Here is a 26,399-nt window from a genome sequence, read left to right as displayed (position 1 = left end):
TTCAAGATTGACTTTTGTCCTGATTTGTGATGGGAAAGATTTTTGATGTCTCAATATTTGTGGGACAGGAAAATCATTTCCCCTCTGAGCTGTAGTTTTAATGCTTACCGTTGAATAATTGTTGGAAAGTGGATGCTTTTGAAAATCCTGTTCTGTTCTTTTAAATGCTTTCACTACTCTGGAGACTACTAAAGATCTTTTCTGAATTTTATCTCATCTTTCCAACTAGACAGGTCACAACTAGTGATAACAATTCTAATTCTCTTCTCACATCAGTTTTACACAAGTATAACTCCATTGATTCAATGGAATTACTCCTGATTTGCACTAGGGAGAGAAAAGAATCAGACCATCTGTAGTTCCTGCTGCCAATATGCAAGATATTCAAGGTGTGATTGGTGACTACTGAAGTGAGAGATTTTCCAGATTGGCGACATCTTTGTTTAAAGGAGAAAACCCACACACTAGACAAAAGGGACCCAAGGTATGTATCGGGTGAGTTCAAAACATAATACCTCTGCATATTAGACAACCATACCCTCAAGTGATGGTTTGCTTGCAGTTGGTTACGGTGACTCTCTCAACTCTCATTAGTGGCTCCAAGTAGCTGCGGCTAACGGGAGTTTTGCGAGGGACTTCTCCACGTGAAGGAGGAGCAATTACATGACCCTTTGGGTAAGTTCGTCGTCTGTCTCTGTCTGTCTGTCTATCTGTCTATCTGTGGAAGGGGAGGAAAGAGGTGGTGGTGTGGTATGCTTGCTGCTGGACTGAATCTGTTCGTTTGGGGGACCATGTGCTGACCGTGTGGGTGCTGAGTCTAACAGCCTGCTAAGCAAGACTGAGAGCTTCTTAACGAGGCTTTGATCCCTAAGCCCTTTAGCATGCATCAGCCTAAACCAGGGTCCGTGACTACTCAGGAAAACCAGGGCTTTAAAAAGCCTGCTCCTAAGCCACCAGAGGAGCTAGCGAACAGAGGAGTTTTGCAAGGGAGTTTACAGGGGGCGTGGGGGGCTAGATACACGTTACATTCCTTAAACTTAAGCCACACACAAAACTCTGATAAAAACAAAACCTCAACAAAGGAACTAACTTCAGGAGTAAAAAGATAATGCAGGCAGAAGTCCAGCAACAGAATAGAGTATATCCAGTTTATTGCACCCAATGTAGCATGTATGATTACCTGCCCTATGAGCAGGTGGCATATGTGTGTATTCAGTGCAAGGAGCTCCTGGCCCTCAGAGACCGTGCATGGGCTTTGGAGACCAGGGTGGCTGAGCTGGAGGAGCTAAGGGAGACAGAGAGGTACATAGATGAGACTTTCTGGGACACAGTAGAATGGTCCCACTGCCCTGTCTGACAGCCTCTGTCCTGTTGAGGAGGATGAAAGTCTCAGGGAAGGAGAACATCCAAATGGAGTAGAGGGAAATAATCCCATAGTTGGGACCCTCCTTCCAGATGATGTTGTGGTATCCTCTCGCACTGAGGATACCTCTCCGGGGGAGGGAACTCAAGTTATTAGGAAGAGACAGGTATTAGTAATGGGCAATTCGATCATTAGAAACACAGATAGCTAGGTTTGAGATGACCAGGAGAACTGCATGGTGACTTGCCTGCCTGGTGCGAAGGTTGTGGATCTCTCAAGATATCTAGATAGACTTATGTGTCGTGATGGGGAGGAGCCAGTGGTCATGGTACATATAGGTACCAATGACGTAGGGGGGGGATAGGAAACAGGTCCTGGAGGCCAAGTTTAGGCTGCTAGGTAAGAGATTGAAGACCAGGACCTCCAGGGTAGCATTCTCTGAAATGCTTCCAGTTCCATGCACAGGACCAGTTAGACAGGCAGAACTGCAGGGTCTCAACGCGTGGATGAGACAATGGTGTAGGGAGGAGGGGCTTAGATTTATTAGGAACTGGGAAAACTTTTGGGAAAAGGGGAGCCTATACAGGAAGGATGGGCTCCACCTAAACCAAAATGGAACCAGACAGCTGGCACCTAAAAATTAAAAAGGTTGTAGAGCAGTTCTTAAACTAAGGGCTGGGGGAAAGCCGACAGTTGCAGAGGAACATGTGGTTCGGACAGAGCCATCCCTTAGGGGAGGATCTACTAAATGAGATTGTCTATATCCTAGGAAAGAGGAGAGTCTGGAAGATGATAAAATACAGGGAGGATCTGATGAGAAACAGTCAAATGAAAAGAAGTCTTATTCAATTACAATTCAATGTAGTGGCAGACAGATAAAAAGTGACAAGTTTTGAAAGTGCTTCAAAACCATTGGTCCTGCCATGCGGGCAGGGGACTGGACTCGATGACCTCTCGAGGTCCCTTCCAGTCCTATAATCTATGAATCAATGCTAGAAGTCTAAATAATAAGATGGGTGAACTAGAGTGCCTCGTATTAAATGAGGATATTGATATAACAAGCATCATAGAAACTTGGTGAATGAGGATAATCTATGGGACACAGTAATACCAGGGTACAAAATATATCGGAAGGTCAGAACAGGTCATGCTGGTGGGGGAGTGGCACTATATATGAAAGAAAGCATAGAATCAAATGAAGTAAAAATCTTAAAATGAACCGAACCGTACCAGAGAATCTCTATGGATAGTAATTCCATGCTCTAATAATAATATAGCAGTAGGGATAGATAACCGACCACCTGACCAGAATGGTGATAGTCACTGTGAAATGCTCAGATGTCATTAGAGGATGTTTTGGAACAAATTGATAAACTAAACAGTAATAGTCACCAGGACCATATGGTATTCACCCAAGTGTTCTGAAGGAACTGAAATGTGAAATTGCAGGACTACTAACTGTAGTCTGCAACCTATCATTTAAATCAGCTTCTGTACCAAATGACTTGGAGGATAGTTAATGTGACGCCAATTTTTAAAAAGGGCTCAAGAGGTGATCCTGGCAATTACAGGCCGGTAAGCCTGACTTCAGTACTGGGCAAATTGGTTGAAACTATAGTAAAGAATAAAATTGTCAGACGCATAGATGAACATAATTTGTTGGGGAATAGTCAATATGGTTTTTGTAAAGGGAAATCATGCCTCATCAATCTACTAGAATTCTTTGAGCATGTGGACAAGGGGGAATCCAGTGGATATAGTGCGTTTAGATTTTCAGAAAGCCTTCGACAAGGTCCCTCACCAAAGAGTAATAAGTAAAGTAAGCAGTCATGGGATAAGAGGGAAGGTTGTCTCATGGATTGGTAACTGGTTAAAAGAGAAACAACATGTAGGAATAAATGGTCTGTTTTCAGAATGGAGAGAGGTAAATAGTGGTGTCCCCCAGGGGTCTGTACTGGGCCCAGTCCTATTCAACATGTTCATAAATGATCTGGAAAAAGAATTAAACAGTCAGGTGGCAAAATTTGCAGATGATACAAAACTATTCAAGATTGCAGTCTGCTTTGGACTTAACTAAGAGCTACAAAAGGATCTCACAAAATTGGGTGACTGGGCAACAAAATGGCAGATGAAATTCAGTGTTGATAAATGCAAAGTACTGCACAATGGAAAACATAATCCCAACTATATGTATAAAATGATGGGGTCTAAATTAGCTGTTAGCACTCAAGAAAGAGATCTTGGATGTTTTCAGAGAACTATCCACAATGACTCAACTCAATGTGCAGCGGCAATCAAAAAGGTGAACAGAATGTTGGGAATCACTATGAAAGAGATAGCTAATAAGACAGAAAATATCATATTGCCTCTATATAAATCCATGCCCACATCTTGAATACTGCATGTAGATATGGGCACCCCATCTCAAAAAAGATATATTGGAATTGGAAAAGGTTCAGAAAAGGGCAACAAAAATTATTAGGGGTATGGAGCATCTGCCATATGAGGAGAGATTAATAAGACTGGGACTTTTCAGCTTGGAAAAAAGATGACTAAGGGGGGATATGATAGAGGTCTATAAAATCATGACTAATGTGGAGAAAGTAAATAAGGAAGTGTTATTTACTCCTTCTCATAACACAAGAACTAAGCATCACCAAATGAAATTAATAGGCAGCAGGTTTAAAACAAACAAAAGGAAATATTTTTTCACCCAACGCACAGTCAACCTGTGGAACTCCTTGCCAGAGGATGTTGTGAAAGCCAAGACTATAACAGGGTTTAAAAAAAAAAACTAGATAAATTCATGGACGATATTAGCTGGCTATTAGCCAGGATGGGCAGGGATGGTGTCCCTAGCCTCTGTTTGCCAGAAGCTGGGAATGGGCAACAGGGGATGGATCACCTGATGATTACCTGTTCTGTTCATTCCCTCTGGGGTACCTGGCATTGGCCACTGTTGGAAGACAGGATACTGGGCTAGATGGACCTTTGGTCTGACCCAGTGTGGCCATTCTTATGTGCCCTGCAGTACCACATCCCAGAATCTTACCTCCGCTGGCATACTAAACCTAGTGAGATCAGCTAGTGGTGATCACTAGTGAAAGGGTGTATATGGCCTTCCAAATGCATGTTGTTTCCTACAACAAAGATGGTAATATAACTTCCAAAATATAACATTGGCAGAAACGGTACTGGAGCATGCTAGTGAATAGCTTTAGAGCAGCATTGAAGACAGATTACAATACACTGGTCAACCACAAAAAAACAAGGAGTTGTGGACAAACACCTAATGAATACTGGACCATAGAAACTGAAAGAAAAATGGAAAAGAAAACAAAAGCATGCCAGCTCAGTAATCATTCAGACAAACTAAGTCTGCATTCACTGCAGAAACCAAAGCAGGGGTAAAGAGTATGCAATAATAAAAAAAAAACAGTACGCAGAATATGGAATTATGTGATGAACTCAAAGGCTCTTAGCCTTTATTGGAATATGGAATGTAAGAACATTATACAAAGCTGGAGCTCTTATGGTAACAAGTTGAAAAGATAGGAGTGGGAAATCATCAGTGATTGCAAAATGAGATGGAAAGGCAAAGGAGAATTTTACCATGATTAACAAAGGATATTGAATTCAGGAAAAGAAGATGGTAGACATAGGATGGAATTGCATTGTGCTAAAGCCAAAGAAAGCCAGGATCTTATGGCATTTAACCTGCAAATTCTCCATATGCTGAAGGCAATATTCAGAATCAAATCCAGTGCAGCCATACTAGTACAAGTATATGCATTGACCTCGGCAGCGCGCAAGAAAGAAACTAATTTTACAGCTACAGAAAACAATATAACAGGTTTCAAAACAAAACGTGTTGTTGGTTATGGGAGATTTTAATGAGAAAGTAGGATCAAATTGGAATTTCTGAATGATAGGCAAATTTTGACTTGGTCAAGAAAATGAAAGTTGAGAAAGGCAGAAATTTAGTAGCCAAAGTAACAACCTGGTGATGATAAACACACTTTTTCAACAAGAAAGCTGCAGAGAAAGTGGACTTGGATATCACCTGATGGGCAAACAAAGAACATGATAGATTTTGTACATGTGAATAGCAGATGGAAATCGAGTGTGTTGTATAGATCATTTGCTGCCGTTATCAGATCAGATCATATGTTGTTGGCATCAATGAGGTTGAGGCTGAGACCAACTGAAAAAGTGCTAAGAATGAAGATCTATGGTGTGGACAAACTGAAAGAGCCAGATATGAGGGAAAAAATACAAAGCAGCCATGCGGAAAATGAACCTTGAAGAGATGTGGAATAGGGTAAAAGAGAGCAGTTCAACAAGTGTTGGGCTATAAGGCCTAAATGATGAAAACTAGGTGTATAATGGATGGAGTTGAGTTGCAGTGGAGTGACAAGCATAGGAAGCTGAAGGAAAATAAAAAGGAAGACCCAAGTCTAAAAGCTGAATGCAATAGGTTGACCAGAGGATAAAACAGAAAGCCGAGAGAGAAATTACTAGATAATTGAACAACGCTAAGAAGCAGAAGACTATGTAAAGAGAAACATGACACTGCAGTTGTATTGCAAGATAAGAGAACTGAGTGGGACACAAGTGGAAGGTGTCAGCAGTGAAAGATAAGCGGGGCAAAAAATTGAGGATGAACAAGAACAGAATAAATGATGCAAAGAATACTTTGAAGAGCTGTGCAACGTGCATAAAACTGTAGATGAAACTGTCCTGGAAAAAGTATCAGGGGGTAGCCGTGTTAGTCTGTATCTACAAAAACAACAAGGAGTCTGGTGGCACCTAAAAGACTAACAGATTTATTTGGGCATAAGCTTTCGTGGGTAAAAACCTCACTTCTTCAGATGCATAGAGTGAAAGTTACAAATGCAGGCATTATATACTGACACATGGAGAGCAGGGAGTTACTTCGCAAGTGAAGAACCAGTGCTGACAGGACCAATTCAATCAGGGTGGATGTAGTCCAGTCCCAATAATAGATGAGGAGGTGTCAATTCCAGGAGAGGAAAAGCTGCTTCTGTAATGAGCCAGCCACTCCCAGTCCCTATTCAAGCCCAGATTAATGGTGTTAAATTTGCAAATGAATTTTAGTTCTGCTGTTTCTCTTTGAAGTCTGTTTCTGAAGTTTTTTTGTTCAATGATAGTGACTTTTAAATCTGTAATAGAATGACCAGGGAGATTGAAGTGTTCACTTACTGGCTTATGTATGTTACCATTCCTGATGTCCGATTTGTGTCCATTTATTCTTTTGCAGAGGGACTGTCCGGTTTGGCAAAGTTTCCTGGAAAAGTTTCCCACTATAAATGAGGGAGAGCACATACTGGAATTCTTAGTAGTAGTAGTATAGTAGTAGTAGTAGTAAAGATCTCAACAGGAAGTTTGAAAAAGGAAAAGGTGCTGGGAAGTGACAACATAATGCAGAGCTGTTGCAAGCAGGTGAGGAATACACGATAAGGGCGATGCACAAGCTATTCAACAAGATTTACAAGCAAGCACAAGTGCCAAACATGGGGAAAATGATAATAGTATCGATCTATAAAAAAGGTGATAATGAGCGAGTCCAAGAACTAGTAAGGAATCAACTTATTGAGAGTTCCAGGAAAAGCATTCACCAAGATACTGCAGGGGAGAATAAAGGTATGTCTACACTACAATATAAGCCCAGGGTTAATGGGACTGTAGTCAGCTCACCCATGTTAAGGAAATACAGGCTTGAGCATCTACATTGTATTTTAACTAAAGGTTAAGAATTTTCTGACCCATGCTTGAACGTAGGGCTCTGGTATCCACACTGCAGTGCTCAGACCTGAGTCAAAGTAACCATATCCGTTTTCCTAGTGCCACTCCCAAAAATGTGGTCACTCTAGCACTAGGACTGTGGTGCACTGTGGGAAAACTTTACTGCCCACCCTGCACATTACCAAGAAGCAGATCGCTTTGCAAAGGACTTGATCGTTTCTCTCTCCATTGCAAACCCAAGAGGATTTCTGATCGTGTGCTTGCAGATTGGTGATCAGAACAGAATGGGTTAATGTTGACCTGAAGTACTGCCGTTTGCAAAGGGGGTGTGGCTTCCATTTCCAATAGTGTGGACTACAGATTGTTGGGATAGAGAGGACGAAGGAAGTTGTCTCATGGAATTGCGGGATACTTCCGGATGACTCCCAAGATCTGAGTCAAGCAGGGCTGTGTCTACACTGCAAAGCAACATGGCTTGGACTCTCCAGCCCTGCAGGGTCCTGGGAACCTGGGTCTGAGCCCTGGTTAGCACAATTGCAGTGTAGCTGCAAGGGAGGTTAGCCTTGAGCCAGGCCTCAAGCATGGGCTTACATTGCAGTGTAGAGATACTCTAAGAGTTATTTGTACGCCGCGCTTGCAGAGGAACAGGCTGTATTTAGACTAAGGTGAAGACAGATATCACAGTAGTACACCGAACACAACTAAACATATTATAGATGCCAGAGTTGCTGTAAAAAGGCTTTTGATGCCATAACTCTTTTCTCCACATTCTAAGTCTTGAGAAAGTAGGACATCCTTGAGAAAATGATCAAGCTGATAAAAAATATCTAGAGAAAGTCAATGAGTGTGATGAAAGTAAAGCTAATGGAATGGTTCAGGTTGACCACAGGAGTGAGACAATGATGAACACTATCACCAGATTTGTTCAACATGGTACTGCAAGCAGCAATGGCTGTAACACTGAGAGATGAAATATGGAGTCATGGTATGTGGAAGGTCAATCTTCGATTTGCAGATGATATAGAACTGATAGCACTGACCAAGTAGTAGGTACAGAGAATAACTGACACAGTAGACTGGGATAGCAGAAAATCTGGACTGAAGATCAACAGAGAAGACAAAAACTATGGCAACTGGAAGACAAGAGTAAGAGGTAAAAATCAAAGTCGGAGACAAAGAACTAGAACAAGTGGAAAAAATTGTGTGCCTTAGAGGACTAGTATCAAAGAATCAGAATTGTGACGAGGATATTAAAAGAAGAATCAGACTAACTGTTCCTGCGTTTAGAAAATTCTGTAAGATCTGTAAGACTAAAGACATTTTGATAAAGATGAAGATAAGTGTCTATGAGACAACTGTCATGCTGATACTGCCATATGGGTCAGAACGCTGAAATACGAGGTAAGCTGATGAATGTAAGCTGATGAATTGCACAAATGATCTAGCTGAGGAGAATACTGTAAGTTTCAAGACAGCACAAAGTAAAAAACAAAGTGATAAGGAAATGGATAGGGCAAGAAATAATGCTGTTACAGAAGATTCAAGAAAGATTACTGAGATGGTTTGGACACGTGTCAGGAACGGTCCTGGAAAGGATACCATGGCATGGCAATACATACCAAAGTACAAGGAACTAGAAATAGAGGAAGAGCGAGGATGCACTGAATAGAAATGGTGAAGAATGACACAGAAAAAGATTTAAAGATGAATGAAGCCGTGAAGCTGGTACAAGACAGAAAGTGGTGGGAGGACTTAATTTAGCCCCATCAACTTTGCTAAGCTGATGGACAGAAACCAAAGAAGAAAGAAAAAGAGCCCAGAATCCCAAGTACCTTACTATTTTGTCAGTCACCTCTAGTTCCATTCGTAATATGTCAACATTTAGTTAGCATGACCTGTAGGCCTTCATCTTAGATCCCCTGACGAGAGATTAGACACAAGCTTCCCCTTCCATGTTGATTGCTCTGACTAAAATTGACATGTACGTGTTTAAAATATAACAGGACAATAATCTTAAATGTATGTTCTTAATGCTTCCAATGACTAGCCTAAGAAGCAAACAGTAGATTGACTTGATTATTTTTTCTTCTTTTGAAATGCATGACATCCTTCTCTGCCACAACCGGCTGGCTCCCCAAGCAATCTCCCTTCGTATGCCATTTGGTGACATCACATCACTACTGAATTATGGGACCCTGGAGGCTGTGTGTGCATGTAGGTATATAACATTCAGCTAGGTACAGTCTACAGTAGTAAATACAAACACTTGTGTACAGTTTAACACTAACTTGACTCCATACATACAGTCCAAGTCTAAGCTCTCTCGTAGCACTTGGTGGTGATTGTAATATCACAGCACAGCATGGTAGGAATGAATCAATGAATTTTTTAATTGGGTCTTTTAAATGCAAATTTGGTGCTTGTGAAAGTGAAGGCCTACTTTAATTAAAGTCAGGCATAGTGGGAGCAGATGATATTCTAGCTTCTTCATGCAATACAGCTCCTTCAACATACTTCAGTACTTGTCTGAAGAATCACTACTTATTCAAATACAGGTCTGTTCCAAGCAGAGATTGTCAATCATGCCAGATAGTTAGTCACAAAGTGGATTTCAACATTGTGAATTCTGTGACAGACTATTGTTGTCTAGTACAGCGGTTCTCAAACTTTGAGTTGGGACCCCAAAGTGGGTTGCGACCCCGTTTTAATGGGGTTGCCAGGACTGACTTAGACTTGCTGGGGCCCAGGGCCAAAGCCAAAGCACGAGCCCCAACCGCCCAAGGCCAAAGCTGAAGCCTGAGGGCTTCAGCCCTGGGCAGCAGAGCTCAGATTACAGGTCCCCTGCCTGAGGCTGAAACCCTTGGGCTTCGGCTTTGGCCCCCCCACCCAGGGCGGTGTGCTCAGGCTTTGGCCCCCCCAACCTGGGACAGCGGGGCTCAGGCGGCCTCAGGCTTCGGTCTCCCCTCCTGGGGTCATGTAGTAATTGTTGTTGTCAGAAGGGGGTCGGGGTGCAATGAAGTTTGAGAACCCCGGGTCTAGTAAATAGAGGATAATTCTCTAGTCAAGAGCTGCCTCCCTGTGGAACAAAATCACTGGTCACATGGCTCAGGAAAGACATTTTTCTGAATAATGCCTACTCTCCTACTGCCTTTCTTCAAAAAATAAAGAAAAGTGGACCCTTACTGACTGTACTGTGCATTAGATTATTTGACACTATTCCTAGTGTAAATGGCAATTATATTTTGATTTGCCTTCTATAGAGAAAATGTGTTCATTTAGGGATTTTTAATTTTTTTATTAAAATGACAGCATCTTCAATTATGGGGGGGAGGGTTTCTATTAGTATTAACAGTAAGAAAATATTGAATCTTTACTAATTTTCACTTTGTGATTTAAGACTTCACTGAAACTGAGTGCAGGGGATCCGAGTGCCTATACTTCTTTTTCAAGAGGAGATAAAGCACTTTTCCTAAAGCAACCTGAAATATTTCTTAGTGTTCCACTTGAACAAGGGGAGAATGATGCAAATATTGAAATAAATGAAACTTAAGAGAAATAAAAGCATAGAACAAAGAACACAGCAAACTAACTTGAGCAAAAGATGTTTTATCTGAAAATGAATGTTAGTAAATCATATAATTACATACAAAGAAAGCTATGTTAAAATAATGATAAGGTTGCAAAGTCAAGCACTGACAAACTAAGAAATGCCAGAATTAAGATTGACTAGGCAACCTTAATTTAGCTCCCTTTTTTTCCCCATGGGACCTCTGACTCCAGAAATTCCATCATGTGAAGCCATACTAACCACCTAGTTTATCAATAGGATTCAGATATTTAGGTCCACAGCACAGACCTCTACCGCTTGAACTAATGGAGTAGAATGGGAGCAATAGACAAGGATGTCAAGTATCAGAGGGGTAGCCATATTAGTCTGGATCTGTAAAAAGCGACAAAGAGTCCTGTGGCACCTTATAGACTAACAGAAGTATTGGAGCATAAGCTTTCATGGATGAATACCCACTTCGTCAGATGCATGCAAGGATGTAATACACACATTACCTTGAGGTTCACAGCTATTTGCTAGATAGCAGAAGAATGTTGAGAATAAGAAATCCTAGGTTCTATTTCCAGGTTCTGGAGGACATGCAGTCTAGTAGTCACAGACTCTTGTGTCTTGTCCCATTCTGGTCCTGTAGGCTTTGCTCCTAAACCCTTGGCTCTTGTGCCTGCTAACTTGTCACTGTTATTCCTCCTGCTGGGTTCTGTCCTCTTTTCCCAGCCTGCCTCTGGTTCCTCTCTCTGCTCCTCACCCCTCTATATCAGATAGGCTGCTTCTTCAGTTTCCTCCACGCTGTTGGAATGTTAGCAGAAAGAGCATGGAGAAGATAAAAGAACCAATATTCCTGCTCTCAGTACTGGTGCCTGTTACCACAGTAGTCCCTCATTCCTGGGAGCATCAATTGCAGGAAACTCCTGCCTAGCTCCTAGGATGGACCAGGTTCACTATAAACAGAATCTTTACAGATTTTAGCTGTCATACTCTAATAATCCCCAACTAAGCACGTGCAAACAAGTGATTTTTTTTTCCAGGGGCTTATAACTCAGCTATGTCTGGGTGGATTTTCACAAAGACAGCAAAACACATTGTTCCAGCACCAAGGGAGCCCCCTCGCCAGTTTAAAGATTCGAAAGCCTGAAAGCATGAGAATTTCAAGAATTATCTGACATAGGCAAAGCATTTTTTTCCCCCAAACCTAGTTTTCAGAAACAACTGAGCTATTTTTGTTGAAATTTAAAAACAAACAAACGAATACCCTGAGCCTGAAATTTCAGCCCAAACTTGTAAGGCAAAAGTTATTGGCAACTGAACACAGGGCCTTCTAAGGAAAGTGCTAGGCAACTTTAACTACAGCTGTCACTGCCAGCTCTGCTTATGACATTGCTAAATAAAAATACTGTATGAAATAAAATATATGCACCTTATCACAAGTGGCATTTCCAAGTTGCATTTGGAGTTGCCAAAAAAATGCTATAAATGTAAAATATTATTTCAACATACCAGTATATCTAATATTAGTACGATACACCCCCCAAAAAATTCCTTAAAAACAAACAAAACAGCCTTTTTCATTTCCCAATACACTTTATATCTGTTAAAAACATTTTTTCCATACATCTCACCTTGCCATGGCTTCTCTCCACCTTTCGGAAACATTTATTCAAGGAAAGATTGTGTCGAACAGAGTTCTTCCACCCAGTGGGTGCTGTGGCAAAGTATGGGAAGCGTTCCAGAATCCAGCTGTAGATTTCTTTGACTGGCAAACTTTTATTAGGAGAATGTTCAATAGCCATGTAAATGAGAAGGCTAAAGGAATAAGGAGGTTTGGAAGTGGCTGATTTTTTTTCCAGATTCTGGTAGCAGGATGGTGAGAAAGATGGCACGTTATCACCCTCAATGTCATATATAGGACTAACAATTGGAAGACCCTCACTTCCAAGACTGAAGTATGTTAGAAGATTAGTACTTTCATGAAGCCAGTTCAAATTTGTGAGCTCATCATCTGCTGATTCGCTGTCCACTAACGTGGCCTTCGGCCTAGCAGCATCAACTGCTTCAGGCAAGCTTCCCATTCTGTAAATCTGTCTTAATCCTGCAGCCTTTTCTGCTCCAGGTGCTTCAGCTTTCTTATCTGGAGTCATTCCAGTTACTGGACCCATTTAATTTTACTTGTCTATAACAAAGAAAACAATTATAAATCAATGTAAGTCTTAAAAATCTTATCCAACTGCAGCCACTAAGCCAACAAAATGAAAGGAAATTCAGTATTGTATCTCCTCTATCCTGCTCAGTCACTATAATTAAGGCTACATTTTAGTCACGGGTATTTTTGGTAAAAATCATGGACAGATCACAGGCAATAAACAAAAATTCACAGAATCATAGAATATCAGGGTTGGAAGGGACCTCAGGAGATCATCTAGTCCAACCCCCTGCTCAAAGCAGGACCAATTCCCAACTAAATCATCCCAGCCAGGACTTTGTCAAGCCTGAACTTAAAAACCTCTAAGGAAGGGGATTCCACCACCTCCCTAGGTAACCCATTCCAGTGCTTCACCACTCTCCTAATGAAAAAGTTTTTCCTAATATCCAACCTAAACCTTCCCCACTGCAACTTGAGACCATTACTCCTTGTTCTGTCGTCTGGAACCACTGAGAACAGTCTAGATCCATCCTCTTTGGAACCCCCTTTCAGATAGTTGAAAGCAGCTATCAAATCCCCCCCTCATTCTTCTCTTCTGCAGACTAAACAATCCCAGTTCCCTCAGCCTCTCTTCATAAATCATGTGCTCCAGCCCCCTAATCATTTTTGTTGCCCTCCACTGGACTCTTTCCAATTTTTCCAAATCGTTCTTGTAATGTGGGACTTAAAACTGGACACGGTACTCCAGATGAGGCCTCACCAATGTCAAATAGAAGGGAATGATCACATCCCTCAATCTGCTGGCAATGCCCCTAGTTATACAGCCCAAAATGCCATTAGCCTTCTTGGCAACAAGGGCACACTGTTGACTCATATCCAACTTCTCATCCACTGTAACCCCTAGGTCCTTTTCTGCAGAACTGCTTCCTAGCCATTCGGTCCCTAGTCTGTAGCAGTGCACGGGATTCTTCCATCCTAAGTGCAGGACTCTGCACTTGTCCTTGTTGAACCTCATCAGGTTTCTTTTGGCCCAATCCTCTAATTTACCTAGGTCCCTCTGTATCCTATCCCTACCCTCCAGCACATGTACCACTCCTCCCAGTTTAGTGTCATCTGCAAACTTGCTGAGAGTGGAGTCCACAACATCCTCCAGATCATTAACGAAAATATTGAACAAAACCGGCCCCAGGACCAACCCTTGGGGCACTCCGCTTGATATTGGCTGCCAACTAGACATAGAGCCATTGATCACTACCCATTGAGCCCGACGATCTAGCCAGCTTTCTATCCACCTTACAGTTCATGACCTGTCCATGACTTGTAGTATAGACCTGTAACTAAAACTTGGGCTGGGGGTCTGCAGGTGCCCTGGAGGGGTGGTCTGGGGGGTGCCGCGGGCAGCAACGCACAGCCTGGGACCCCCACTGGTGCTGGGGGGGGGGCGGGCAGCGGCTGTGCTGTGTCCCTACAGCTGCTAGGGGGAGGGAAGGCCAGGGGGGCTCCGCACGCTGCCCCTGCCACAATCTCCGGCTCCGTAGCTCCCATTGGTGGGGAACTGTAGCCAATGAAAGCTGCGGGGGGCGGCACCTCTTGGCGGAGGCAGCACACAGAGGCCCCCGGCCCCTCCACCTAGGAGCTGCAGGGACATGCCGGCCGCTTCCGAGGAGTCTCTCCCCCTCTCCCCCCAAGGTAAGTGTCACCCCGCACCCCAATCCCCTGCCCCAGTCCTGAGCCCCCTTCTACTCCCAAACTGCCCCAGCAGCAGCCGGTGCAGCTGGCCCAGGAGCTGCCTGATCTGCTTGGGCAGCCCCAGAGCCAGCCACATCGGCAGCTGCATAAGTCATGACTTCCGTGACAGACATGCGGCCTTAAGTATAATACATTTATAAATGTGTTGGGGTATAGCTATCCAAAGCCTGGGACCATCTGAACCTTTGTGAAATTGTCTCAACCAGGTGTTAAACTCCCACTGGTTTGTGACTGGGTCCTCATTACTGAACTTATGCTAACTATTTGGAAATTGCTATACCTTACTAGATACAACAGGAGTGGCTATATTGAAATCACCTTCTGTAAAGTGGCTCTGCACAACAAAATGAGAAAAGCACTGAATAAGTGGTCTCTAATATGTTCAGTTCTCCCATTAACTGTTTACATTATTAAATTACAAATTAACCTTCCTTATAAATGTTTTTATTCCCCCCCTTAGGACTTAATTTGCAAAGAGCCCTATCTATAAGATGAAGTTGTGATCTTAGGGCCACTCTACACTACAGATGGGATCATGTCCAGTGAATCGGTGTTTTGATGCACCCATCAGACATGGTTTCAGTTAATACACTTTAGCACAACCATACTCCCGTGGTGTTTGCCTGTCCACATGACCAAGATTCAAAAAGTGTTTGCAGCAGTGTATTTTAGGAAAATCTAGTCAGCTATCCCATATCGCCTCAGATGCTAGAACCAGGCGATAGGATTGTAAATGATTTTCAAGATCATTCTGAACCACATGGTACATAGGGTTCTGGAAATGTTGTACTAATCCAGATTCCACTAATAGTGCAGTGCCTATTTGGTTGTTCTCTGCCCCCTACATAACAGCACTGTGTTCTACAACCTCAAATCTTTCTATTCTGTGAATATCTGGCATTGAGCATACCAATATTGTTTAAATGAGTTAACATAGGCTGGACTGGCTGTCACGGAGTATTGGGGAACTCAGGGCCCTGCACCCCCGGCCTCCTNCCACCCCCCTTTGGGGGGGGTCAGAGCCATCTCTGCCTCCCAGCCATCTCTCCAGCTCGCTTCCCACACTCTGCCTTCAGCGACCCCTCCCACAGCCTTTGTTCAGTTTCCCGGGCCAAGGTGTCACCTGGCCTCCAACCCCTTCCTGGGTTCTCATGTTACATGCTCAGGTATGTTCCCTCGGGCAGACTCCCATCCCCCAACGCAGACCATCCCAGCCACACTCCCCTGCCAGCACTCACACACCACAGCAAGAACAGTCCCAGTTCGCCACACTGGCAAATTCCATGATGCCAGAATTTTCAAGAATTCCAGTGAAAAGGAAACTTTCCTCCCCTCATATCAGGGAATTCAATGCAATAGCAAAGTGGGGACAGTGTGATAGAATGACCAGAGTGCTCCTTGTAACACATCATGCAATCCCACCTGGGATTTACTACCCCAAAGAGAATCTCCCATCTCCAAAGTCATATTAGAATGTGGTTCCAGCTCAACAATCTTGCTACATCCCTGTTCAACAGTGGGGTTGTAATATTGTACACCTGCAATTAGGAACTGTGTGTTTGGAAATGAACCATGCATCAAGATAACCAAGAGAAAACCTGTTTACAAACTTGGTAAAATTTTATAGTGTATATAAATACTTAGTCTAATTCCTAGTGGGAAAGTGTATAGACGTCACCAAAACCAATAGACAAATAGCCAATCTTAGGGCTGATATAGACTGAAAAGTTACATTGGCATAATTATGTCTCTCAAGAGTGTGAAAAATCCACACTCTGAGACGGGTGGGCAAACTCTTTGGCCTGAGGGCCACATCTGGGTATGGAAATTGTATGGCGGGCCATGAATGCTCATGAAATTGGGGTTTGGGGTGCAGGAGGGGGCTGCGGGCAGATCAGAGGGGTTTGGAAAATGGGAAGGGGCTCTGGGCTGGGGCAGAAGGATTTGGAGTGCGGGAGGGGGCTCCGGGCTAGAGCAGAGGGGTTGGGGTGCAGGTGGGAGTGGGTGAGAGCTCCAGCTGGGGGTGTGGGCTCTGGGGTGGTGCTGGGGATGAGGGGCTTGGGGTGCAGGAGGGGGCTCCAGGCTGGGACCGAGAGGTTCAGCGGGCGGGAGGGGGATCAGGGCTGGGGCAGGGGGTTGGGGCAGAGGAGGAGGTATGGGGTGCAAGCTCCAGGCAGCGCTTACCTCAAGCAGCTCCCGGAAGCAGCAGCATATCCCACCGCTGGCTCCTATGCAGAGGTGTGGCGCCAGCCAGGTGGCTCTGTGCACTGCCCCGTCCACAAGTGGCGCCCCTGCCGCTCCCATTGGGCGCAGTTCCCAGCCAATGGGAGCTGCAGAGCCGGCACTCGGGGTGGTGGCAGCGTGTGGAGCCCCCTGCTGCCCCTACATGTAGGAACCAGAGGGGGAACATACCACTGCTTCTGGGAGCCGCACGTTCAACCCATCAGGCCTTTTAATCTGGCCAGCAAGCCCCCGACCCCGCTCCCCACCCTTGCTCTGAGAGATGTAATTAAGCTGACCTAACCCCTGGTGTAGACAGCGCTAGGTCAATGGAAGAATTCTGTCAATCAAGCTACCGCCTTCTGTGGAGGTGGATTACCTACAGCGATGGAAGAACCCCACCCGTCTCTGTAGTAAGTGTTTACACTGAAGTGCTGCAGCTGTGCCACTGTAGCATTTAAAGTGTAGTGTGGCAAGGCACCTCCTTCCTCTCGCCAGACTTAGCACTTCTCCCTCTGCAATGACCTGTGGTAAACCCTTCTCAGTTAGTAGGGAAGAGGGCCTTTAACATTCTGGGGCTAATATAGCACCCTCTTGCAGTCATACAGCCTGACTTTCACAGTAGACAACATAGCTTTATTGAAAATCTCAAAGATGCCATGGATTTAATCGTTATGGAGACTAAAATTTACTCCTAGCACAGCCATTTCTTACAGTTTGTGCAATGAGACAAATTCAGCGTGATTCATGTTGCATCAACAACTGATTATGTGTCAAAATGTCATCACACCATGAACCCACGCTTCCACATGACGTTTTCCAGACCCTGTCAGAAAGATTATTGTACCCATCAATGTTTCACAAGCAGATGCAGGATCATAAAGGATAGAAGTGATCCTAGGAAACTGGCATAAATGTCAGCCAAGGAATAGTCATATCAGATTCTTACATACAATACTGGATTTATAATGGCGCCAATGGCGCCGGGCCCACGGTCAAAAGGGGGCCTGGCACGCTCTCCTCCGTGCCCCCACTCTCTCCTGTGGGGTCAGAGCTTGACACTGCGGGCTGCTGCGGCTCGATGGCAGCCTCTGCCGGCAGCCTAGCTCCTGCCCCGCCCCTTTCCCCAGCATGCTACATTTCCTCCCCCCCCGCCCCGGCCAATCAGCTGGATCAGCTTCTAGCCGGCAGGAGGGGGGAGGAGGGAGCCGCAGCATGCTGCTCCAGGGGGGGTGGGGGGGGGAGGAGGAGAAGAAGAGGCGGGGATGAGGCCTTGGGGAAGGGGCTGGAATTGGGGCATACCCCCTGAGTGAGCACCCCCACGACCCCAGCCCACCCCCTCAGCCCCCTGAGCCCCTGGCCCTGCCCTGACCCTGCACTCCCCTCACACCTCCTCAGCACCCCCCCACACCTCCCTAGCCACCTTCCCTGACCCCTGCACCCCCCCTCACCCTCCCAGCCCCCAGCCCTGATCCCTGCACCCCCTACACCTCCTCAGCCATGACCCCTGTATCCCCCCCCTCACGCCACCCAGCCCCTGCCCTGACTCCTGCATCTCCCCCCCATCCCCACCCCCATCCTGAGAACCAAACAGGAGCTGCCCCAGGTAAGCACTCCACACCCCAACCCTGAGCCCCCTCCCTCACCCTAACTCCTTGCTAGACCCCTCACCCGAACATTCTTTTACAATATTTGGAAAGATCATTAAGTGGTCTGTCGAGACCATCTGTGATTTTCAAGTGATCTGTGGAAAAATAAGTTAAACTACATGAACAATCAAGGTACCTCACTTTATTTTCATTTACTTGCTATTACTTACGGGAGGAGGAAGAAGAAAAAAAGAATGAAAAATGGGGGCAGATAAGAGAGAATGTTCTTTTTCTTGACTGGGTCCCAAGGAGGAGCCCCAAAAATGAAGCTGAGCACAGGGCTGGGGGGCCCCACTAACTCTAAATCCGCCACTGGCTGTCATGTCACATGGGCTGGGGATACTGTCAGGGCCGGTGTAACCACTAGGCAAACTAGGCGACTGCTTAGGGCGCCAAGATTTGGGGGTGCCAAAAAGCAGTGCCCCAAAATTTTTTTTTAAACTACAGTGGAGTCCCATCTTACATGGGGGTTAGGTTCTAAAGTCACCGTATCAGAGGAAAATTGAGTATAGTGAAAATTACCATAAAGTACAGTATACACTAAAACAGGGGTCCTCAACCTACGGCACGCATGCCAAACGTGGCATGCAAGCTGATTTTTTTTTTAAATGGCAGGCTGCGGGTCCCACCTGCCGCTGAGCCTGCTGCCGAACTGGGGTTCTGTTCACTCAGCTGGCAGCGGGCTGAGCAGGGCCAGCAGTGGGCCAGCTCCTGCCAGCCGGGGTCCCAGCCACCAGCCCCGCTCAGCCTGCTGCCTGTCTGGGGTTCCGGCTGCCAGCCCGGGGTTCCGGCTGCCAGCCCCTTGCCAGTCGGGGTCCCAGCCACCAGGAGGCTGAACAGATCCAGCAGCCAGGACCCCGGCTGGCAGCGGGCTGAGCAGGAGCCAGTGGACGGAACCCCAGACCGGCAACAGGCTGAGCAGTTCAGCCTGCTGCCAGTCTGGGGTCCCAGCCGCCAGCCCTGCTCAGCTCGCTGACGATCTGAGGTTCCAGCTGCTGGCCCCTTGCCAGCCAGGGTCTTGGCCACCGGCCCTGCTCAGCTTCCTGCTGGCCTGGGTAAACGGAAGGAGACTGAGCGGAGTCGCCAGCTGGGACCCCAGTTGGCAGCTGAGTGAATGGAACACCAGGCCAGCAGCAGGCTCAGCGGTGGCCGGGACCCGCAGGCTGCCATTAAAAATAAAATCAGCTTGCATACCACCTTTGGCATGCGTGCCGTAGGTTTAGGACCCCTGTTCTAGTGTCTACTGTACTTTATGGTAATTTTCACTATACATAATTTTCCTCTTACACGCTGATCTTAGAACCTAACCCCCGCGTAAGATGTGACTCCACTGTATTCATTTTTGAAAATTTATAATAAGCGATTCTCCCGGGGGGTGGGGAGGAGGAGGCGCAAGTTGAAAGTTTCGCCTAGGGTGCAAAATATCCTTGCACCAGCCCTGGATACTGTGTCAGCTGATCCCCATAGTCTCCAACCTACCTGGGCAGTACAGCAGACATGGCCCTGCCCACTAGCTCCTCTCCACTCTCTAGCCCTCGCAACCACTTGCCCCCCCATAAGGCTTAGCCCTCTTACTTTTAAAAATGATTGCTTGCCCCTCCTCCCCCCTCAGCTTTTCTGACATTCCTGTTGCTGGGTATCCAGTTTTAGACTGGAAACTCCAGTAGAAAACGGGACCTGAGTTAGCAGTGCTGACTGGAAACTAAATGTCCGGTTATAGGAGTAACCACATTAGGCTCCGCTCCTCCCAATCCCAACACCCACCCCCGAGGGCTGGAAGAGAACCTGTCCTGCTGCTGCGGGAGGAGGGGCAGCTCAGTGCAGAGAGAGACAAAGAGAATGAGCTAGAACAAGATAGGTACCCACTCTATGTGGACAGGGGCGGGGGGGATCCTGTTTACCCCCTCCCCAGCCCTGCTGCGCTTGCAGTTTACCCCTGACCCCTCCCTTGCTCCAGAGACCAACCCTAGCTCCTGCCCCCGGCCCCTTTTACAATTATTCCCCAGGGGGGCCCATAAATATGTTTGGCGCCGGGCCCACAAAAAGTTAATCCGGCCCTGCTCACATATTGTTTGGTTAATCAGAGGATAAGTAGAAACTGGTAGGATGCCCTTATACAAACTGTGATGAGAAAGGCTGCGATTTAGTCACGGAGGTCATGTTGTAGCCAGCTGTGACATTACACTCCATATTCTTTCTGCCATATTCTTTCTGCCTCCGCAGGCGGCAAGGGACCTCCATGACTTCAGCCAGCGCTGGCTGGCTGGGAGCTGCCTACGGAGGCAGAAAGCTGCAAGGTAGCCCCCGCAGCTCCTGGCCACTGCAGTTGGAATGGGGAGCTCCCCCGCCGCTCCCGGCAATCACAGGCGGCAGGGGGGATCCTCCGCTCCCAGCAGGAAGGGGGACCCCACAGCAGGGGAATCCCCACTGCTCACGGCTGTGCTGCTCCCCACCGCAGGGGGAATACCCGCTGCTCATGGCTGCTCCGTGTGGCAGGGCGGATCCCCAATGCTCCCATGCACTGCGGGCGGCGGGGGGATCCATGGAGCTCCCAGCCACCGCAGGCACCAAGAGGGACCCCTGGAGTTCCAGGCTGCTGCGGGTGGCAGGGGGACCCCGGCAGCTCCCAGCAACAACAGGGGGACCCTGGAGCTCCCAGCCCCCACTCCAGCTGCCCAGCCTACCCATTTTGTCTTGGGTATTTTTAGTAAAAGTTACGGACAGGTCACACTTCCGTGAATTTTTTATTATTGCCCGTGACCTATCCGTAACTTTTACTAAAAAGATCTGTGATAAAAACTTAGCCTTAGTGATGAGACATGAGAATTCCTATCAACAAAGAAATTAGCATGTTGCCTCAAGGACAAGCGTAGCCACTTGATTGCCCTTATTTTAGAGAAGCAGGGTGGAAATGTTTATGTCACATGGCCATACATGACTATCTGTGGAGAAAACCTGCAGTATGTTTTGAGTGGAAGTACATAGGTCCACCATACACTCCAACTCTAGAGCCCAACCATAATAACCAGATATCTCAATTGGGGTAAAACCCCAAGGAAAGCCCTATACTTACCATGCTCCAATTATACTGCATGCAATAGGAATTTCAGAAGCACAAACTACTGAGGAAAACTAACAAGAAAATTCCCTTCTGTGACACTACACTCCATATTCCTCATAGAGATATTATTATGATATGATTATGGCATATTATAATGTATTTTATGCAAGATAGCTTGTGAGATATCATTGAAAAGGTTATGATTTACTGAATATGATTATCCTATTTGTATGCATGTATCATTTTTGTATCTGAAGTTAGAAATATTGACTATGTATCTGTATTTCAAATGTGTTTACACTTGCCCACAAGGCAAAAGGCTCTCGGTCTAGATGGCTGGCTGGGAACGGCCCAATCAGGTTAATGAGCCATTAGGAGAAAACAATAGGCCTTAGAAGAAGCTTATCTCCTGGGGGGGCAAGGAGGGGCCCTCCCTGAGGACACTACAAACTGCCTCAGAGTGATGGCTGCTTTGACACTACAGGGACATGTGACCAGGTCACCTGGCGCCGGACTCCACCTTTGGATATCAGTATTTTTCCACTGACTGACTGAAAAAAAAAGCTATATAAGGCAAGGGAATGACATCATCTTGGTTCTTCACTGACTCCACACCCAAAGAGGCTCCTGGAAACACCTGAGGAACAAAGACTGAAATGGAGGAAGTGCTGGACCCAAGCTAAAGAGATTTTTAGCCTGTGAATGGAACACCTGGGATGTCTAAGCTGTAAGCAAGTGCAGCTTGCCCCTTAAGAATCTGCAGCCTGCTTGTACCATCACTTAGGGTGAGAATTTGCTATTTATATCCAATCTATGTAGTATATTAAGCATAGTTTGTGTGATTTGTTTATTTAATAGGTAATCTGCTTTGATCTATTTGCTATCCCTTATAATTACTTAATATCTATCTTTTAATGACCTTGTTTTTGCTTTGTCTAAAACTAGTGTGTGGGAGTCATAACTGGGGGCATAAAGCTGTTGTATATTCCTCTCCACATTGAGGGAGGAGGTAAATTTCATGAGCTTATGCTGTACAGTTCCCTGTGCAGTGCCAGACAGTATAATTTGGGGTTTACACTCCAGAGGGGGGGTGTGCCTGAGTAACTGTGAAGTTCTCTAGCTAGAGCCTTCCCATGCAGGGCTGGTTACAGCGTCTGCATGTAACTGCAGCTGGGTGTGTCCCTACCTGTATGTGTGCTGATGAAAGTGCAGGATGGTCATAGCAGTACAGTGTAAAGGGAGTCTAGGCTGGGGAGTCAGGGGGACTCAGTAGACCCCAGTTCCAGGTGGCACCTCAGGGGGAACCTCTCACACCCTCTTCTAATTGAAGTCAAGATAATATTAAACTTTTGGTACCATCTCAATTAAAGTAGCATGCACTTCTTTCACTGCAAAGCACTAGAGGAACAAAACTTAAATCCAAATGAAAAGTGCAACTACTCCTATATGCCATTACTCCCAGGCATCAACACTAACTTGACCGACAACCTTATTCAAAACTGAATGATGCTCAAGCCACTAGACCTAAAAGATCTACTGCATGAAACTACAAGTCACATGCAAGAACAGGGCTATCGATTAGTCGCAGTTAACTCACGTGATTAACTCAAAAAAATTAATCGTGATTAATCACAGCTTTAATTGCACTGTTAAACAATAGAATATCAATTGAAATTTATTTTAAATATTTGTTGTTTTTCTACATTTTCAAATATATTCATTTCAATTACAAAATGTAGAGTGCTCACTTTATATTACTTTTATTACAATATTAGCACTGTCAAAATGATGATCAAAATAAATAGTAATTTTCAATTCACCACATAGAAGTACTGTAGTGCAATCTCGATCGTGAAAGTGCAATTTACAAATGTAGATTATTATTTTTTTGCTACATAACTTCACTCAAAAATAAAACAAATGTAAAACTTTAGCGCCTACAAGTCCACTCAGTCCTACTTTTTGGTCAGCCAATCGCTAAAACAACATTTACGGGAGATAATGCTGCTCGTTTCTTATTTACAATGTCACCTGAAAGTGAGAACAGGCATTCGCATGGCACTTTTGTAGCCAGCATTCCAAGGTAGTACGTGCCAGATATGCTAAACATTCGTATGCCTCTTCATACTTCGGCCACCATTCCAGAGGACATGCTTCCATGATGATGATGCTCATTAAAAAAATAATGTGTTAATTAAATTTCGACTGAACTCCTTGGGGGAAAACCGTATGTCTCCCGCTCTGTTTTACCCATATTCTGTCATATATTTCATGTTATAGCAGTCTCGAAGATGACCCAGCATATGTTGTTCGTTTTAAGAACACTTTCACTGCAGATTTGACAAAACTCAAAGAAGGTACCAATGTGAGATTTCTAAAGATACAGACAGCACTCCACCCAAGGTTTAAGAATTTGAAGTGCCTTCCAAAATCTCAGTAGGATGAGGTGTGGAGCATACTTTCAGAAGTCTTAGAAGAGCAACACTCTGATGTGGAAACTACAGAACCTGAACCACCAAAAAGGAAAATCAACCTTCTCCTGGTGGCATCTGACTCAGATGATGAAAATGAACGTGTGTCAGTCTGCACTCTTTGGATAGTTATCAAGCAGAACCCATCATCAGCATGGACGCATGTCTTCTGGAATGGTGGCTGAAGCATGAAGGGACATACAAATCTTTAGCGCATCTGGCAGTAAATATTCTGCGACGCTGGTGTGACGGGTTGGACCCCCCCTTCTGGGATGCCACCTGATATACTGGGATTTCACTGAGCATCTCCTGCTCAAGCAGCCTGGGTTCCCACTCCCTTCTTTGCTGAATTAGGCTCTCTGGTCCCTTGCAGCATACAAATGTAGGCAGAGCCACACACCGCTGCAGACACAGACTGAAATCAGCTCTATGTGAGAGGACTCTCCCAGCACTCACATGCACACCTCTTTGGGGTGATAACCCCAAACTAATACTGTCTTGCACCATATAGAAAATCTGCCAGCGCAAGATCATAAAAATCCGCCCTCTTCCTCAATGTGAAGAGAGATGTGCATGACTTCTTGCCCCTCCTCCCCCAGTTAGAAATTACATGCACTGGGTTTAATAACACTGCTCTACAGCCAAAATGCTTCTGAAATAAGTGTAGTCAAACTTTACTAATTCTGGGTCACTGAGAACGAAAATGATGCTTCAAATTGTTGATCGCCAGTGGTTGAACAGGAAAAGGAAATCTATGCCTTTTGCAGTGCCAATGATTTGGAGAGAGCCAACAGATCATACCAGCAATTGTTACTTCTGCATGGTGCCTCCAGTTGGGAAAGGTGTGTCAAAGAAGAAAAAGTGGACTGTGCATTATCCAAACATTCCATCAGCTATATGCCCAGTACCCCACAGAGAAGGACTGCCGGTTCCTGATGCACCAGAATCATTCTCACTTGAGTCAGACGAGGAAGAGGAAGAGGATGAAACTTCTGGTCCTGAACCATCAATGTCACAGGACTCTCACATTTTCTCCCATCCTCCTCCTCTGAACCACACCTCATAACACAAGGTGAACTGAATGGCCTTGTCAGGGATTTGGAACTACCCAAGAGTAAGGCAGAGCTGTTGGGCTCCAGACTACAGCAGTGGAATCTCCTGGCAGGTGATGTTAGGGTTTCCATGTTCTGTGACCGTCAAAAGGATCTTGTCCCATTCTTTTTCATGGAAGATGATCTTGTAGCCTGCAACAACATTGATGGTGTGATGGCAGCCCTCAACATCGTTCATGATCCAGATGAGTGGAGACTGTTCATTGATTCATTGAAGACGAGTCTTAAAGCTGTTTTACTGCATAATGGCAATGTTTTGCCATCAATTCCAGTTGGTCATGCAGTCCATATGAAGGAAACCTATGACAACATGAAACAACTTTTGAGGTGCATAAACTATGACCAACATCAGTGGCAGCTTTGTGGCGATTTGAAGGTTGTTGTTCTCTTGCTTGGTCTGCAGACTGGATACACAAAGTACTGCTGTTTTCTCTGCGAATGGGATAGTCATGCAAGAGATTCCAACTACATCACGAAAGATTGGCCACTCTGACAGCCATTGGAGCCTGGGAGGAAAAGTATTCAGCATCCACCACTTGTTGAATCAAGGAAGATTTTGTTACCACCCTTACACATCAAGCTGGGTCTGATGAAGAACTTTGTCAAGGCCATTGACAAAACACAAGCAGCTTTCAAGTACCTCCGTGGAAAATTTCCAAGGTTAAGTCAAGCTAAGATAAAGGAAGGTGTCTTTGTTGGTCCTCAGATTCGTGAACTTCTTCGAGATGATGCATTTGACCATGCACTGCGTGGCACGGAAAAGATGGCATGGAAAGCCTTCCACTTAGTGGCAATAAATTTTCTCAGAAACAACAAGGCAGACAACTACAGGTTGTTGGTGGAAAACCTCCTCAAGGCATACAAAAGCCTTGGTTGCAACATGTCACTAAAGATACATTTTTTGCACTCTCATCTAGATTTTTTGCCACCGAACTGCGGAGCAGTGAGCGACGAGCACGGCGAGCGATTTCACCAGGACATTGCAACAATGCAAATATTTGTAATGAAAAATATAAAGTGAGCACAGTACACTTTGTATTCTGTGTTGTAACTGAAATCAATATATTTGAAAATGTAGAAAACATCCAAAAATATTTAAATAAATGGTCTTCTATTATTAACAGCACAATTAATTTTTTTTAATCGCTTGGCAGCCCTACTGAAAACAGAACAGAATGCTACACAACCCAATCTCACCAGTTAAATGTGAAAAACTAAGGCAGACTTTTACCAAATATAGAATTATTCCACTAGAGATTGAAAATGGAAGACAAAATGAAGCGTGAAAAGAAATGAAGGTCTG

General features: G+C 45.1%; 1 protein-coding gene across 4 annotated transcripts in view; it reads right to left on the bottom strand.

Moving 5' to 3' along the window:
- Positions 1-26,399, bottom strand: part of FOXN2 (forkhead box N2) — a 163,756-nt gene that overhangs the window by 98,816 nt on the left and 38,541 nt on the right. For all 4 annotated transcript variants that reach the window (XR_004644953.1, XM_034764331.1, XM_034764333.1 and 1 more), the window contains exon 2: positions 12,314-12,864. Coding sequence is in view for 3 of the 4 variants with exons in the window: in XM_034764331.1 (XP_034620222.1) it covers positions 12,314-12,850 (537 nt within the window). In the remaining variant the exon portion in view is untranslated. The remainder of the gene's footprint in view (positions 1-12,313; positions 12,865-26,399) is intronic.

This window comes from Trachemys scripta, chromosome 3 (assembly GCF_013100865.1).
Source record: "Trachemys scripta elegans isolate TJP31775 chromosome 3, CAS_Tse_1.0, whole genome shotgun sequence".
Taxonomy (NCBI): domain Eukaryota; kingdom Metazoa; phylum Chordata; order Testudines; family Emydidae; genus Trachemys; species Trachemys scripta.
Note: the sequence above shows the minus strand (reverse complement) of the source record. Positions and strands in the feature narration are given on the sequence as shown.